At 46.3% G+C, this 17,197-nt stretch overlaps 1 protein-coding gene across 2 annotated transcripts; it reads left to right on the plus strand.

The window, feature by feature from the left end:
- Positions 1-272: 272 nt before the first annotated feature.
- LOC144587198 (uncharacterized) lies at positions 273-17,005 on the plus strand. 2 transcript variants are annotated; one of them, XM_078386957.1, is made up of 5 exons: positions 273-875; positions 2,809-2,919; positions 13,538-13,623; positions 13,800-13,926; positions 14,519-17,005. In XM_078386957.1, exons 1-5 carry the CDS (start codon positions 521-523, stop codon positions 16,126-16,128), a joined length of 2,289 nt encoding a protein of 762 aa, XP_078243083.1. In that variant the 5' UTR covers positions 273-520; the 3' UTR covers positions 16,129-17,005. The 2 variants fall into 2 exon arrangements, with proteins under 2 accessions (XP_078243083.1, XP_078243084.1); XM_078386958.1 differs by having other exon boundaries at positions 274-875; positions 14,525-17,005.
- Positions 17,006-17,197: the final 192 nt, after the last annotated feature.

Genomic DNA, 17,197 nt, shown 5'->3' on the forward strand with positions numbered 1-17,197 from the left:
GACCAGGCTTGCTCACACTGAAGGTTTCCTCTCTGGACATGCGGGTCCTGACGCCAGAACGCCCAGGTGAGCTGAAAAGACAAAACGGTTAGAAAGGATGGGGAAGAGAAGAGTCTGCACTCCAGGCTGAACCCACCAAGCAGCCTTCCTGGTCGGTGGGAGGAAGGTTCAGCCCCCCCTCCAAGTCCCTACTGCTTCCCCCCTCCCCTCCCCCTCCCTATTCTGCCCCCCCCCAAAAGGCTCTTTCCTGGCCCTGAGGAGGCAAACTCGCGAGGAGGCCCGCTCCCTTTCCGATTCTGGGCTGGAGGGAGGGCAAGACGCCTGCTTGTCTGGGGGGGGGCATCCAGAGGTCTCCTCGGAAGCCTTTCCTTGCCGCCAATTCTGAACTTGAGGGAGGGTTTTTTGGGGGGAGGGAGAGGAGAAGCGGGGCGTTTGGGGTGCCCCTGGGCGCGCGAGGGAGAGAGCGAGAGGGCTTTGCCTTTCTAAAAGACAAATAAATGCAAATTTTTAAAGTTATGAAATGCGTTTGCAAGGTTTCTTGGAGGGGGGAAGAAAACAAGCGGTGGCGGAGAAAGGAAGCGCGAGGCGCCTCCTCATTTTCGGGGTGCTCGGAATCAAGGGGTCTCCTCTCGGCCCTTTCGGGCATTTCCTTCCTTCCCCCCCCCCAGCCAGCCCAGACCCGCCTCTTTTGCCCTTTCCTCACGTGCTTCCTCCATCCGAGAAGCGGAAGTGCAAGGGGGGGAGAGGGGGGGAGAAGGATCAAAGGGGGGGCGGGAGAAGGCCCCTCCCCTCCCTCGGCACCCGCAGCCCCCCCCCCCGCACACCCCTTTCTAGAGGAGGAGGAGGAGGAGGAGGAAGACGAGGCGCCCCCCCAGGTGAGATCAAAGGGTATCTTGGTGTGGGGAGGGGAAGGCGTGCAGGGCAAACCCCCTCCAAAAAAGATGTAAGGGCTGATGGGGGGAGAGGCGGGTGGCAGGAGTCCGGGGGGGGACGGGGGAGGCAGGCAGGGGGAAAAGGGGGGGGCAACGCCGAAATTTCTGCACATTTCTGCCATTTCGGAAGGAGAAGAAGAAGGGGGAGCTTTCTTGGGCTCCCCGGAGGGATTCTTCAAATTAAAGCCAATAAAAGGATGACTCTGCCTTCCTGTTTGAAAAACGGATGCTTTGTATCGCTTTTATTTCCCGTTTTTACATACATTGTGTCGAAGACATTTCCCGGCCTGGTGTTTTAAGCCTTGAGACGCTGGCTTTTTCTCTCTCGACCTGAACCGCCTGGTGGGTCCTCCCGGCTCTCCATCCCCCCCCTCTCTTGTCCAGACCCCCCCCCGCCCAAATCCCCAGAGAAGGAAAGGGGTCATGCCCTGGACTCATCCAGGCAATTCCCCTTCCAAAGCATCCCCTTCGGCGAGTAATAACAAAGTATTCGATACTTTGCCCTTCCGGGTTCCTTCTGGCTGGCTCAAGGCCCGAACCTTCCGCTCTCCTTGCCCCCCCTTGGGCCTCACGACAGCCCTGCAAGGTGGATCCGGCTCAGACTGTGGGGCAGGCAAGGTGCCCAAGTGAGTCTCCTGGCCTTGGGGGGGAGGAGGGGGAGAAAAAGCAGCCAGGTTTCCAGAGTCCTTGTTGGGGATGCTGGACAATGACCCCCAGGGGGGAGGGGGCTCTCCCCTCTGAAGGACCCAATCGCAGATTCCTCCGAAAGAGGGGAAATCGGGAGAAGGGCTTTCAAGCTGGTTTCCCCCTGGAGGGTGTGGGAGACTTAAAAAGGGAAACGGGGCCTCGGGGAGAGGGCTGTCCTGTCCTGCGAAAGAGTCCTGAGGGCTGGTGACCCCAGGAAAAGGAAGGACAAACACCGTGGTCCCCCTGCCTGTCCTTCTCCGGCTGCTTCCTGAGGGCTATCCCGAATACTCACGGAAGAAGGGAGTTGGAAGGGGCCGCAAAAGGCCATCGAGTCCAACTCCTCCAGTCAAGGCAAGGATACGAATCAAAGGATACCTGCAAGGAGGATGTCAAACAGCACTCGCCTCCTCTCAAGGTTATGGGTTCCCTCGTCGTACTGCTCTAAAAGTGAGGAGGGTTTTCCTGATATTCAACCAAAATCCGGCTTCCTGGAACTTGAACCCATTGTTGTGTGTTGGGGACTCATCCAGAAGTCTTGAAGGATGGGGCCGGTTAGCATGCCAAGAGATGCTTCTGCAGGTGTTCGGTTCCCAAAATGTTGAGTGGTTTACAAAATCAGGAGAACTTCTCTTTGCCAAGCTGTGCCCTTGGTCTTTTGTGTTCCAGACTCTGGAACTCCCTGCCACTGGAGGCCAGGCTAGCTCCATCTTTGCTGCTCTTCACAATCAGGCAAAGACCCTTCTTTTCAGTTAAGCTTTCTCTTAGTGACTGGCAACATGGGTGGCTGCTTACACGGCCGGCTACGTGACTGAAATTTAGATGGATTGTTGCCGTTACTGCTCTGACTCGGTCATTAGTACTAGTTGTGTTTAATGATCTTTCGGTGTGGTATTGGTTCGTTTCTTTTTAGTATTTGCATACTCATTGTTGTAGCTGTAATTCTGTCTTTTAAGGATGTAGCCTGCCTCTTTATACCCCTTGCTCTGAGCTTTAAATGAGGCTAACCACCATTGTATAAGCCTTGTTTTCAGCTTTAAATGCCATCTTTCAATGATATAAGCTGCCCTGAGTCTTTTTTAAGAAGAAAGCTGGAGTAAAAGAATTTAAATAAATGATCAATAAATAAATTTTCTCTCCCCCAATCGGTCCTTCTTGTCTGTTCAATTCATGTCTCTCTCTCGGCTTTCAGTCAAAGTAGCCTCTGACTTCTCTGAGGCAGCGAAGGCTCTTCCGGACACCTTGAAGGAGGCAGCTTGGGGGAGGAGTCCGCGGGACATCGATGGACAAGCCACCTTGCCAGGTAAGGTTCACCCAGTTGGTTCACTGCCGTTGCTGCTGGACCTTTTGCCCTGATTTTCCTTAATTCCCCCCCCCAAGACATTTCCACTGCTCTCTCCTCACGAAGGAGGCCTGAAATTCCCAGGAGACGTTAATGTGTCTCCATTTGGAAATGTTTTGGGAAGGAGGTGCCTCTCTCTAACTTCTTGAAAAGCGTGAAAATAAATTTTCCACAGATGGGAGACCCAAACGGGACATGAACAGACCTCCCTACGGCTTCTGCCCAGTTCTGGCTTGTTTTGGAAAGCTTGAACCCATTTTAGAAATGCATCTGTTAAGAGACTTGGGTTTCATTCTGCATTCAAAGGGATCCGGCTGGGGTGTGTGACAAGAAACAAAGAGCCACTGGCAGTCTTTTGGACAACCTTGCCAGGCATCCGAATAAATGGTTTTTTTGGGGGGGGGTGATAAAAGTCCAGCTGTGATTCCGCAGATGCAGAAAGCATTAGGGATGAGCCGTGGTTTGATCTGGAGCTGAAATGAGGCCAAGGTTGGTAAACCCCCCCCCCAACAGAGAAAGCCCTCCCCTCTTTCTCCACAGCCTCTGGTGGTCTTACAGGCGGACAAAGAAGGCTGAGCAAAAAGCAGCCCGTTTGTGTAGGGAACTTGGGTGCCCCTGTGGGCCTTGAGGCCCAAGCTTCCTAAAAAAGGTAGAAGACAACAGAACAGTGTTTGAAATGTCATAAGACAGTTTACAAGAATTTAAAACCATGCAAGGTGTGAGTTTCATAGCAGAGATCAATAACCCTGTAAAAGTGTGATTGTCTGACACAAAACTCTTGCAGTCAGGAAAGTGTGAAAATAAAGTTTCGCTTCCCCAGTTTTAGAAACAGGAATTGCATGCAAAGATTTAAGCGATTTATTTCCAGAACCATCCATTAGGTTTGCTTGATGGACTGAATATTCTTTATGCAGATAAAGAAAATCAGGAAACACCTCCTATCTGTTAGAGCTGTTCCCTCAAGAGTTGGCGAGTGCTTCAACACTGGAGGCATTCAAGAGGAAATCACCTGGCAGATCTGCTTTGATTTATATTCCTGTGTTGAGCAGGGGGTTGGACTTGATGGCCTTGTAGGCCCCTTCCAACTTCACTTTTCTATGATTATGTGAAATACAGTAGATCCCCCATATCCACTGATTTACTTAACCACGGTCACCCACAGTCAAGCAAATGGAGATCACCAGAAGCCGTTTAAATTCTGCAGATCCATTCCTCGGATCCAGGCCATGTTGCCCAAATGCCTGAAGCAAAGGAGCGCAGCGAATGTACAGGAGGATCCATATGCTAGAGAAGGTTTTTTCCCCCCCAAATTCTGATAGGGGAAGAAAGTTCATCTTGCCATTCAAGGAAGGAATTGAGTACGTATATGCTCTATTAAGTTGGCATCTAGAATCTTAATTTTAAGAGGCTTTTGTTGTTGTTTAGTAGTGCCCAACTCTTTGTGACTCCATGGTCCAGAGCATGCCAGGCCCTCCTGTCTTCCACTGCTTCTGGAGTTTCGTCCAATTCATGTTGGTCACTTTGATGACACTGTCCAAACATCTCGTCTTCTGCCGTCCCCTTCTCCTCTTGCCCTCACACTTTCCTAACGTCCTTTCCAGGGAGTCTTCTCTTCTCATGAGATGGCCAAAGTATTGGAGCCTCAGCTTCAGGATCTGTCCTTCCAGTGAGCACTCAGGGTTGATTTCCTACAAAACGGACAGGTTTGTTTTCCTTGCAGTCCAGGGGACTCTCAAGAGTCTCCTCCAGCACCACAGGTCAAAAGCATCCATTCTTCGGTGGTCAGCCTTCCTTATGGCCTGGCTCTCACTTCCATACATCGCTACTGGAAAAACCATAGCGTTGACTATGCGGACCTTTGTCGGCAAGGTGAGGTCTCAGCTTTTTTAGATGCTGTCTAGATTTGTCATTGCTTTCCTCCCAAGAAGCAGGCGTCTTTTAATTTTGTGGCTGCTGTCTCCATCTGCAGTGATCATGGAGTTCAAGAAATTAAAATCTGTCACTCCCTCCATATCTTCCCCTTCTATTTGCCACGAGGTGATGGGGCCAGTGGTGATGGGGCCATGATCTTAGTATTTTTTTTATGTTGAGCTTTAGACCATTTTTGCACTCTCCTCTTTCACCCTCATTAAGAGGTTCTTTAGTTCCTCCTCAATTTCTCCTATTAGAGTGGTATCATCTGCATATCAGAGGTTGTTGATACAGTATTTCTTCTGGCAATCTTAATTCCAGCATAGGATTCCTCCAGTCCAGCCTTCCACATGATGTATTCTGCATATAAATTAAATAAGCAGGGAGACAATAACAGCCTTATCGTACTGCTTTCCCAATTTTGAAACAATCCGTTGTTCCATATCCAGTTCTAACCGTTGCTTCCTGTCCCACATATAGGTTTCTTATCCATAGGAGATGGATAAGGTGGTCAGCCACTCCCATTTCTTTAAGGACTTGCCATAGTTTGCTGTGGTCCACACAGTCAAAGGTTTTTGCATAGTCAATGAAGCAGAAGTAGATGTTTTTCTGGAACTCTCTGGCTTTCTCCATAATCCAGCGCAAGTCAGCAATTTGGTCTCGAGTTCCTCTGCCTCTTCGGAATCCAGCTTGTACTCCTGGGAGTTCACGGTCCACATATTGCTGAAGCCTACCTTGGAGGATTTTGAGCATAACCTTGCTAGCGTGTGAAATGAGTGCAATTGTGCAGTAGTTGGAGCATTCTTTGGCACTGCCTTTCTTTGGGATTGGGATATAGACTGATGTTTTCCAATCCTCTAGCCACTGTTGGGTTTTCCAAACTTGCTGGCATATTGAATGTAGCACCTTAACAGCATCATCTTTCAAGATTTTAAATAGTTCAACTGGAATGCCATCACCTCCACTGGCCTTGTTGTTAGCCAGGCTTTCTAAGGCCGACTTGACTTCGCTCTCCAGGATGTCTGGCTCAAGGTCAGCAACTACATTGTCTGGGTTGTCCGGGATATCCAAATCTTTCTGATATAATTCCTCTGTGTATTCTTGCCACCTCTTCTTGACATCTTCTGCTTCTGTTAGGTCCCTCCCATTTTTGTCTTTTATCATGTTCATCTTTGCGCAAAATGTTCCTCTAATATCTCCAATTTTCCTGAACAGATCTCTGGTCTTTCCTTTTCTGTTATCTTCCTCTATTTCTTTGCATTGTTCATTTAAGAAGGCCCTCTTGTCTCTCCTGGCTATTCTTTGGAAGTCTGCATTCAATTTTCTGTAACTTTCCCTATCTCCCTTGCATTTTGCTTCCCTTCTCCTCTCTGCTATTTCTAAGGCCTCGTTGGACAGCCACTTTGCTTTCTTGCATTTCCTTTTCTTTGGGATGGTTTTCGTTGCTGCCTCCTGGACAATGTTACGAGCCTCTATCCAAAGTTCTTCAGGCACTCTGTCCACCAAATCTAGTTCCTTAAATCTGTTCTATACTTCCACTGTGTATTCATAAGGGATTTGGTTTAGATTATACCTGAGTGGCCCAGTGGTTTTTCCTACTCTCTTCAGTCTAAGCTTGAATTTTGCTATGAGAAGCTGATGATCAGAACCGCAGTCAGCTCCAGGTCTTGTTTTTGCTGACTGTATAGAGCTTCTCCATCTTTGGCTGCAGAGAATATAATCAATCTGATTTCGATATTGCCCATCTGGTGATTTCCATGTATAGAGTCGCCTCTTGTGTTGTTGGAAAAGAGTGTTTGTGATGACCAGCTTATTCTCTTGACAAAACTCTATTAGCCTTTGTCCTGCTTCGTTCTGAACTCCAAGGCCAAACTTCCCTGTTGTTCCTTTTATCTCTTGGCTCCCTACTTTTAGCATTCCAGTCCCCTAGAATGAGAAGAACATCTTTCTTTGGTGTCAGTTCTAGAAGGTGTTGTAAATCTTCATAGAATTGTTCAATTTCAGTCTCCTCAGCAATGCTGGTTGGTGCATAAACTTGGATTATTGTGATGTTGAATCGTCTGCCTTGGATTCGTATTGACATCATTCTATCATTTTTGAGATTGTATCCCCTTACAGCTTTTCCCACTCTTTTGTTGACTATGAGGGCTACTCCATTCCTTCTACGGGATTCTTGCCCACAGTAGTAGATATGATAATCATCTGAGCTGAATTCGCCCATTCCTGTCCATTTTAGTTCACTGATGCCCAGGATGTCGATGTTTATTCTTGGCATCTCCTGTTTGACCACCTCCAGCTTCCCAAGGTTCATAGATCTTACATTCCAGGTTCCTATGCAGTATTTTTCTTTACAGCATTGGACTTTCCTTTCACTTCCAGGCAAGTCCACAGCTGAGCGTCCTTTCGGCTTTGGCCCAACCACTTCATGAGCTCTGGAGCTACCTGTACTTGTCCTCTGCTCTTCCTCAGTAGCATGTTGGACGCCTTTCGACCTGAGGGGCCCATCTTCCAGCGTCATATCTTTTAGCCTTTTGTTTCTGATCATGGGGCGTTCTTGGCAAAGATATTGCAGTGGCATTGCCAGTTCCTACTCTAGGTGGATTGCGTTTAGTCGGAACTCTCCACTACCTGACTAGCCCAGTGGTTTTTCCTACTTTCTTCAGTTTAAGCTTGAATTTTGCTATGAGAAGCTGATGATCAGAGCCACAATCAGCTCGAATTCTTGTTTTTGCTGCTTGTACAGAGCTTGTCCATCTTTGGCTGCAGAGAACACAATCAATCTGATTTCGGTATTGCCCATCTGGTGAGGTCCATGTGTAGAGTTGCCCAGAAGCCACTGGCAATGGTGCGGCTAAAAAATATTGTAAATAATAATAATAATAGAGTCACCTCTTGTGTTGTTGGACCAGCTTGTGCTCTTCACAACTCTATTAGCCTTTGCCCTGCTTCATTTTGAACTCCAAGGCCAAACTTCCCTGTTGTTCCTTTTATCTCTTGACTCCCTACTGTAGCATTCAGTATGTCAATTTTTATTCTTGCCATCTCCTGTTTGACCACATCCAGATTACCAAGATTCATAGATCTTACATTCCAGGTTCCTATGCAGTATTTTTCTTTGCAGCATCAGACTTTCCTTTCACTTCCAGGCACGTCCACAGCTGAGCGTCCTTTCGGCTTTGGCCCAACCACTTCATTAGCTCTGGAGCTACCTGTACTTGTCTTCCGCTCTTCCTCAGTAGCATGTTGGACACCTTCCGACCTGAGAGTCTCATCTTCCAGCGTCATATCTTTTAGCTTTTTTTTTCTGTTCATGGAGTTTTCTTGGCAAGGATACTGGAGTAGCTTGCCAGTTCCTGCTCCAGGTAGATCACATTTAGTCTGAACTCTCCACTGTGACCTGTCCATCTTGGGTGTCCCTGCACGGCATAGCCCATAGCTTGTCTCATTTCCTCAAGCCCCTTCGCCCTGACAAGGCAGCAATCCATGAAGGGTTTAAGAGGCTTAGGTGTGCAGAAATAAGACCCAGGAAGAAAGCTGTTTAAGCCCTGGCAGGTCCATTCTTGAGATCTGGGCCAGGTTTTCAAAGTGCCTTGGAACAAAGTTGCCCAGAGAGGCTATGGGAGGATTGAAAACATAACATAAACGAAGATGAGCCTTGTTGGCTCAGCCCCAGGGCCCCTCTAGTGTCCAGCTCCCTGTATCTCACCCTGGCCCTACCAATAGCCTCTGTGAGACCACAAGAGACCTGTCTCCCAATCCCCTTCTTTCTCTGCATCTGGCCTTTGGAGGTCCCTTCCTTCAAACCCTGGAGATGATACCTCCCCATCATGGCTTGTCACCTTCAATGGACTTTTCCTCCAGGAATCGACCCCATCCCCCTTTTGAGGCTTCTAGATGCCAGATGATATCACCCCATCCTGTGTCAAGGAGTTCCACGGACTAACCATACACTGGGTCAAGAAGGATTTTCTTTGGTCTGTTCTCACTCTCCCAACACCCCAATCCATTGGAGTGGATTTCTCCAGGGTCTAATATGGTGTGAGAAGGAAAAAAGCGTCCCTCGATCTCCTTGATCCATCCCCCTGCATGATTTTAGACGTCTCCATCAGGTCCCCCCTCAGGTGCTTTTTCTCTTGACTCAAGAGCCCCGAACGCTGGAGCCTTTCCTTGTTAGGGAGGTGTCCCAGCCCAGTCCTCATTTGAGTCACTCTCTTCTGCAACTTTTCCAGCTCTTTACCATTGTTTTGTACAGTGGCATTATACGAGGGGGTGCTGATAAGTACTGAGACTCTCCCAGAAAAAAAATTGAACTAGGAAGCTGTAACTGCCTCACTATTCTACATATTCCCCCAGGAAGTCAATGCACTTGTGACATCTGTCCTGCAGCTTCTTAAGCCCCTGCAGATAAAATTCTTCTGACTGCTGGCATAACCACTCATTTGCAGCATGAGATGCCTCCAGAACACTCCCAAATTGTTGTCCCTTTAGGTGTTTTTTTGAGTTTGGGGAAGAAATAATAGTCAGAAGGAGCCAGGTTGGGAGAATAGGGTGGATTGGGCATCACTTGAAAGCCTAAGGACATCAGTTTTGCCATTGTTTCACCTGCAGTGTGTGACGAGGTGTTGTCATGCAACAGGATGACACCTTTGGAGAGCTTTCCTCAACATTTTGCCTTGATGTTTTGCCTCAACTTCGTCAATAAAGCACAGTAATGTTTTGCATTGATGGTTGAACCCTGTTGGAGGTAGTCCACAAGCAGAACTCACTTCTTGTCCCAAAAAACTGTTGCCATTTGCTTCTGCACCGACCTTTGCACTTGGAACTTCTTTGGCCTGGGGGAACCACTGTGCCTCCATTCCTTAGACTGTTCCTTAGTCTCAGGATCATAACAATACAGTAGATCCAAAATGTTCCAAAACAGCCACCGATGACTCCACACATTTCCTCTTTTGTTTGGTTGTCAAAAGTTTGGGGATCCACTTTGCTGCCAGCTTTCTCATTTCCAAGTCATCGTGGATAATGGCACCAACTCTCTCACGTGATATTCTCAGATATATAGCAATACTTTTGACTGATATTCAGCAGTCCTCCATGATTATGTCATGGATGGGTTTCACCTTTGCAGGCACAGAGACAGAAACAGACCTTCCACTGGGTTTCTCACTTTCAACACCGAAATGGCCCGTTTGAAAATTGACAACCCAGCGTTTAATAGCATATGAAGAGCCACTGTCACCCATAGTTTGTGACATTTCATCATGGATCTGCTTTGCACCTTTCCCTTGGAGAAACAGGAACTTCATTATGGTCCTATGCTCTTCCACATTGAACTTTTCTGGAGGTGCTGCCATATTCACTTTGGACCTGAACATGAAAAATAAGTTAAAACCATATGTAGTTGATTTGTGCACCATTGAATACAGGCAAATTGGCCAATACACCCTGCAATTTCTAGCTTCCTTGCTCATTTTTTTCTGGGAAAGGCTCAATACTCATCAGCACCCCCTCGTAATGTTGGCTATTTTACTTTCAGTAATCTTTCTAATGATTCTAACTGGGCTGAAGGAAGCTTGCAGGGGTGCCTGGCACGCTCAATGGTGAGGAACTTTTTGGTGCACTTGAGCAGCCTCTCCTCACCCGAGTGTGTGCCACGGTGTGGCTGCTGGTGTGGGCCTGGGCCCACAGTGCCTTCCTCGACCCGTTGAACCCTACTGGCAGCCCAGGCCAATGTCGTGAGCACGTTGTGGTTCAGCCACACCTGGTAGAAGGGGGATGGTGTCTAGTTGGAAAAAGTCCCTCTTTCCATACAAGGAAGAAGTTAATACTTTTAACTTGAAAAGCACATTTGCAAGGTGGTTTGCTCCTTTCCGTGCTTTTCAGCATCCACAGGGCACTTGGAAGGGGCTTTTACTGTACATCGCTCCCTTCATCCAGCAATTTGAGCAAGGTCTACGAGTGATAAAGCATCTCTCTCAAAATGCCAACTTGTCCCTCATATAGTGGGGTGCAGCAGGTGGCAACCCAGAGGGAGGCCCCAAAACTCTGCCACTTGAAACAGGGCCTTTCGGTGGTGGCCGCATCACTCTGGAACTCACACCGGCTTGAGGTACGATGAGCTCCATTACCTCCTTGGTTTCAGGAGCGAAGGATAAACTTTCTCAAGCCTTTTATGGCCTTACCCCCTTGGTGTTTGCCCAAGTGGCCCCTGCTTGTCTTTCCCTGACAAAGGCTCATGTCCCATTTTCTTCTCGCTGCCACCAGTGGATTACCTGAATCCACAATATAAATGACATTTGTCAGAACACTTGTCTTGTGGACAGAAACAGAACTTATTTATTGTAGTGAAGCAAATCAAATAAAAACAAAAGTTTCTCAGATACACATTATACATAAGCAAATCATGAATAGTTCTCTCAGTACAGTGGTGCCTTGCTTGACGATGATAATCCATTCCAGCAAAATCACTGTACAATGAAAATGTCATCAAGCGAAAGTTAAAAAAATTATTAGAATGCATTAAAAACTGGTTAATGCATTCTAATGGGCAAAATACCTCATCATCCAGTGAAGATCCTCCATAGGCAGCCATTTTCTGGTGCCTGTTGAGCGAGGAATCCACCTAAACACAGCGGGGAGCCATTTTGCACAGTGGGTGGCCATTTTGAAACCCAACGATCAGCTGTTTTTAGATCATCGTAATGCGAAGAATCAGTTCCCGAAGCAGGGAACTGATTGTCATGAAGCGAAAATTGTTCTTTGAAACATCGTTTTGCGATCGCAAAAACCCCATCGTAAAGCAGGTTTGTCGTGGAGCAGGGTAATCATGAAGCAGGGCACCACTGTACATACTTCTTTTCTCTTGCTGTATCATTACCACCTTCTCTACCTATTTTCCTAACCAGTCCTATCTCTCTCAGTCTCTCCTTTATCAGTATCAGTTTCAGTTCCCTCTTCCTGACTAACCAGCCCTATCTGACTCCTCCTTCTCCCGCCAAGCCTTATGTAGCTTCTGACTCTTCCTCTCCAGCCCTCTCATCAAATCAGCTCATGAATATGAATGGCATGAGTGATGTCAGCGATTGCCACGCTCCCAAGTAATCTCGCTGAATGATTGGGCTTTTTTGTCTATGTGCTTATGAACTTGAACTGTTTTTGCCACCTAATATGATTGTGTTAAATATTTATACTCTTTTACAGTTCTTATTCTTTATTAGTTATTTTAGTATTAGAGATTATGTCCCGCGTTGGATGTTTATGTGAATTTTTCATTAGGTTTGTTGTACTTTCTGTTATTGTGATTCATTCGCCACCCAAAGTGTTTGGAGGGACAAATCAATAAAGCAGACTACAAAATGGGAAAATGCAATGAAAATAGTTTAAAACCACTTTGCTTGTGGCCGGTACAACATAGATCAATACCCTGGCCAAGCTGCCATCTCTGAATGTCATTGTTTTGGTGCACAGAGGGAAAGTTGACACCCATTGGGTTTTTCAGGTCTCAGTTCCCGTGGTGGGCAAGCGTTTGTCCCATATCCCCCTCGGGGGCGATCTGCAGCTACTGAGAAGGGTTTAAGGGTTCCTTCAGACAACAAGGTTACAGGTGGGTTGCCCTTGAATGCCATCACCAGGACTTTGAATTCAGACCACAGGCATGTTGGCAACTGGTGGAATTCTTTCAGATACTATTCTAGGGTTCCTGAAAGTTGTTCCTGCCTATTGTCAAGGTGGCATCAAAGAAAAAGCCCCATTTAATGGGATCAAAGCCCTTCAGGTCTTAGGAGAACACCACGGAGTATCTCCTTGGTCCTCTCATTCCTTGGGCGAGTGGAGCCAGTTCTTTCTACATTACTAGGTTCTTTCTCCTTATAATCCTCCCCATGATGGTGAGGTTACGATCAGCAGAGGATAGATACAGAAAGCAAAATTGCAATGTAATAATGCCTCCAAGAGTATTTCAGCTCTTTGGCTGAAATCTTGTTGCTTAGCACAGTAAGTCATATTCAAGTAGACTCCCCTGGATCAGTGGAGGTTTAGTTACGTCAACTCCTCCATATGTTCCTTTGATTAAAATGGGACTGTTCTAGTTGTAACTCAGTTTCACATAATAGGTTGCAATTAGAGTAGGTCTATTTGAATCCATGGAAGTTAAGTGTGTGTGTGGGGGTTCGATTCATCAAATCCCCACTAATTCAGTGGGTCTACTCTGCAGCAACATAATACAGTAAAGAAAAGGATTTCAGCCTTTGAGTCTTTAAAAAAATGGAATTTCATCCACAAAAGCTCAAAAAAGAACAAGTATGTTCCTTATCAAAGTGGTGAAACTTTGACCAACCCACCGCATTTCCCCCCTAATTCTACCAAAATTCTCAGCCAGATTTAAAGGGCTGCTTTCAGGAAGTTTCAGATTCTCATTCAAAAAAGGCTGAAAAGAGTCCAAAGGCAGGTGACAGAGATAAGGAAGGGTCTGAAGACCAAAGCCTATAAAGAAGGATTGAGGGAGTTGGAGGCGACTAGAAACCAAACGGTTGATTTGTGACTAAGAAGCTGAAGAGGGAAAGATAAGCTTCAACAGACTGGAAACAAGAGAGGCTTCTCAGTGTTGGCTTCCCACCAATGACATGCCGGTTGTACTGCCTTTGAGCATGCCTTTATGGTCTTTCTCTCGCAGGTGACAGAAAGATGCCAGCAATGTATCTTCAGACTCCTTTGGTTTGGGGTGGAGCAGAAACCACCACCATCGTGGCACCTGGTCAGGTAGGGGAAAGATGCACTAGGGAGATGGGTGGGAGGCCACCTGGATGCTTTATTCCCCCCTTCACATCCTGCAAGGTGGAAGCCATGGTCCCTCCTCTTTTCCCTTCTCTTCCTTTCTACCAACCCGTCCCGTCTGGTCACTCTGGGAAGAGGGATCGTTTCCCTTTTTCTTCCAGGACCCGGTGACTTTTGAGGAAGTGGCTGTGCATTTTACGGAGGAAGAGTGGGAGTGGCTGGATCCGGACCAAAAGGCTTTGCACAGAGAAGTCACAGAGGAGATCTGCTGGATGTTGTACACTCTTCGTAAGCAGTCCTTTTTTCCTATGGTCGGAGAGGCTGTATCTTTTGGTAAAACAAAATTTTAAACATTGAAACATGTATTGAGACATGCATCGAAACATTGAGACTTCTATTTCATCCTTTCACATCTTTGAGAGATCTTCCTTCTGGGGCAGCTGATGATTCAGGTGTCTCAGTGTGGAGCAGATGTGCAGCATTGTCTGGTCCTGCATTGTCTCACTCTAAGAAACAGCATTGTAGCACAATGTGCAGCTTGGATACTTAAGTTGTAAAATGCCCAGAGAATACTTTAAGTCTTATGGGGCAGTATATAAGCAGCAGACTTTGCTTTTCAAAAGCAGCAGAAGTTCCACCTTTGGGCCAGACAGATTGAACTCTTCCTAAAGTAGTCTGAGACTCAATTTATGAGTGTTTCATCCGTGTTGGTGCCTACACAGGATGTTGGTGAAAGTATCAGCACTCCGTTCTTGGTGTAGATATCAGGATTCTTCCCTCAAAGTAGGGAACAGACAGAGCCAAGGATGTGGGTCAGAACTCTGAAGGGACCTTTTTCCATCCAGAACTCCCTAAAGGATTTTTGTTCTCCTTTTTTCAAAAACAGATGATGAACGGCATGATGAGAACAACCCAGGTCTGTCTGTGGAGCCCTTTGAAAGAATTGATCATGAAGCAGGAAAACAGAGGTATGGAAAATCGAGGGGAGAGAAATGTTACAGAGGTAACCAACTAAAGAATGGGAATGAGAAATCTTCAGCTGATGCTCCTCAACTCCCCACTCTTCTGCAAGACCAGGAAACAAAAAGGAGAAAGCATTCTGCCCCTGAGGAGATATTCAAATATAATTGGGACCAAGATAGACAGGGCAGAGTCCATACACTGGAGAAAATAAAGGATTGCAGGGAAGGTGGAAACTGCCTCCCTGTGGAAATTGATCTTGCTTCATATGAAAAGATTGAGGCGGGCAAGAAACCGTATGAATGCCTAGAGTGTGGAAAGGGTTTCACTGCGAAGCGTACTCTGTTTTTACATCAAAGGACACACACAGGAGAGAAACCATACAGATGCATGTTATGTGGGAAGAGCTTCAGTCAAAGCTGTACCCTAAGTAGACATCAAAGAACTCACACAGGGGAGAAACCCTATAAGTGCATGGAATGTGGAAAGAGTTTCAATGAGAGCAGTCACCTTAGTTCCCATAAAAGAACTCACACAGGGGAGAAACCCTATAAATGCATGGAATGTGGAAAGAGCTTTAGTGAAAACAGTCACCTAAGTTCGCATAAAAGAACTCACACAGGGGAGAGACCCTATCAATGCATGGAATGTGAAAAGAGCTTCAGTCAGAGATCAAGTCTACATCGTCATCTAAGAACGCACACAGGGGAGAAACCCTATGAATGCACTGAATGTGGAAAGAGCTTCAGTGACAGTAATAATCTTTCTGTACATAAAAGAACACACACAGGGGAGAAACAGTATGAATGCATGGAATGTGGAAAGCTGTTCATTGATAGCAGTCGACTTAGTTCACATCAAAGAACACACACAGGAGAGAAACCATATACATGCATGGAATGTGGAAAGTGCTTTGGTCACAGCAGTCATCTAAGTTCCCATAAAAGAACTCACACAGGGGAGAAACCCTATGAATGCGTGGAATGTGAAAAGAGCTTCAGTCGGAGATCAAGTCTACGTTCTCATCTAAGATCACACACGGGGGAGAAACCCTATGAATGCACAGAATGTGGAAAGAGCTTCAGTGAAAGCAGTAATCTTTCTGTACATAAGAGAAGACACACTAGGGAGAAACCCTATGAATGCCTGGAATGTGGAAGGAGCTTCAGTCAGAGAGGTAACCTTAGTTCACATCAAAAAACTCACACAGGGGAGAAACCATATGAATGCATGGACTGTGGAAAGACCTTTGGTCAGAGAGGTAATCTTAGTTCCCACCAAAGAACTCACACAGGGGAGAAACCATATAAATGCATAGACTGTGGAAAGAGTTTCAGTAGAAATGATCATCTCTCTATGCATGAAAGAAACCACATACAGAGACATGGAGCAAATCACATGATAAAGCCATGCAACCATATAGAATATGGAAGCAGCTTCCATCTAAGTAGTCATCTTACTATCCACGAAAGCTTATACATGAGCGGAAACCATATCAATACAGAAAATGTGGAAAAAGCTTCACTATGAACAATGACTTTACTTTACACAGGGAACAATCTTACAAATGCATGGAATGTGGGAAGAGCTTGTGTCAAAGGAGTTCTTCGAGGCTGTCCTGCTTTGCGCACGGTGTGGGAAGATTTACTGGGAAAGAGAAGAATGCTAGGAAAGGTGGAATGCAGCAGGAAAAGAGGAAGATCAAATGCAAGATGGACTGACTTCCTAAAGGAGGCTTGAATTTATGCGAGCACCCGAGTCTGACCCAGTCAGTTTCCTAAGTATGTTGTTTCTGGTGGCAACTTTCTGTTTAGACAAGATTTTGTGGGTCAGCTTTATATCCAGAGTGATGCAGTTTTCCAAAATCTTCTCTTCCCTGCTAACCCAAAGCTTCCTCTCTGGGTCTCTTGTTCTTTACGTGGAAGGCAAAGATCTGTGTTTATAAAGGGTTGAGTTTCAGCTGGTTGGAAAGGTCTTCTAATGCAGAGGTTAGCTGGTGCTCCATTCCCCCTTGACTCTCAAGGTAGGAGTTTGGAATAGTGACATTGCCTCTATTCTAAGATGGTGCTGACCAACTCCTTCCTGGATCTCACTGTGGAAACACACCCCCAATACTTGGATTGTATTTCACACTTTGAAGAAATTCCTTGTACTGAACATACTGTAAAAGCTGGGAGAAAGCTGATCTCAACTCTTACACAAGCCAAAAACTCTATCTGGATTGACACTATGACAGAGCTGGACATGGCAAGCAGCAGCCGGGAAGCTTAGAGGCTACTGAAAAATAGTGAACAAGAATCCAAATCAACGGACACGGGAAATATAACCCCCAACCAAATAGCACACCAATTGCTCCTGGCAGGGAAAACCAACCAATGCATAATAACAATAAAACAGCAAGGAATTATCCAGAGTGATTTCAGTGAAGTTTCTTCTGCCGTCATACAGTGGTGCCTCGCATTACGTTAATTCATTCCAGAAAAATCGCTGTAGAACAAAAACGTCGTAATGCAAAAATAAAAAGCCCATTGAAATGCATTGAAACCCCTTCAATCCATTCCAATGGGCTGGAAACTCACCGTCCAGCGAAGATCCTCCA

Source organism: Pogona vitticeps, chromosome 2, assembly GCF_051106095.1.
Source record: "Pogona vitticeps strain Pit_001003342236 chromosome 2, PviZW2.1, whole genome shotgun sequence".
Classification (NCBI taxonomy): domain Eukaryota; kingdom Metazoa; phylum Chordata; class Lepidosauria; order Squamata; family Agamidae; genus Pogona; species Pogona vitticeps.

What these genes read in the sequence shown, in the direction of transcription:
- LOC144587198 (XM_078386957.1), top strand. Translation starts at nt 521, where the DNA reads ATGCGTTTGCAAGGTTTCTTGGAGGGGGGAAGAAAACAAGCGGTGGCG. An exon ending in AAGACGAGGCGCCCCCCCAG is followed by an intron (nt 876 to 2,808) that starts GTGAGATCAAAG and finishes CTCGGCTTTCAG; the next exon opens with TCAAAGTAGCCTCTGACTTC. An exon ending in CCATCGTGGCACCTGGTCAG is followed by an intron (nt 13,624 to 13,799) that starts GTAGGGGAAAGA and finishes TTTTTCTTCCAG; the next exon opens with GACCCGGTGACTTTTGAGGA.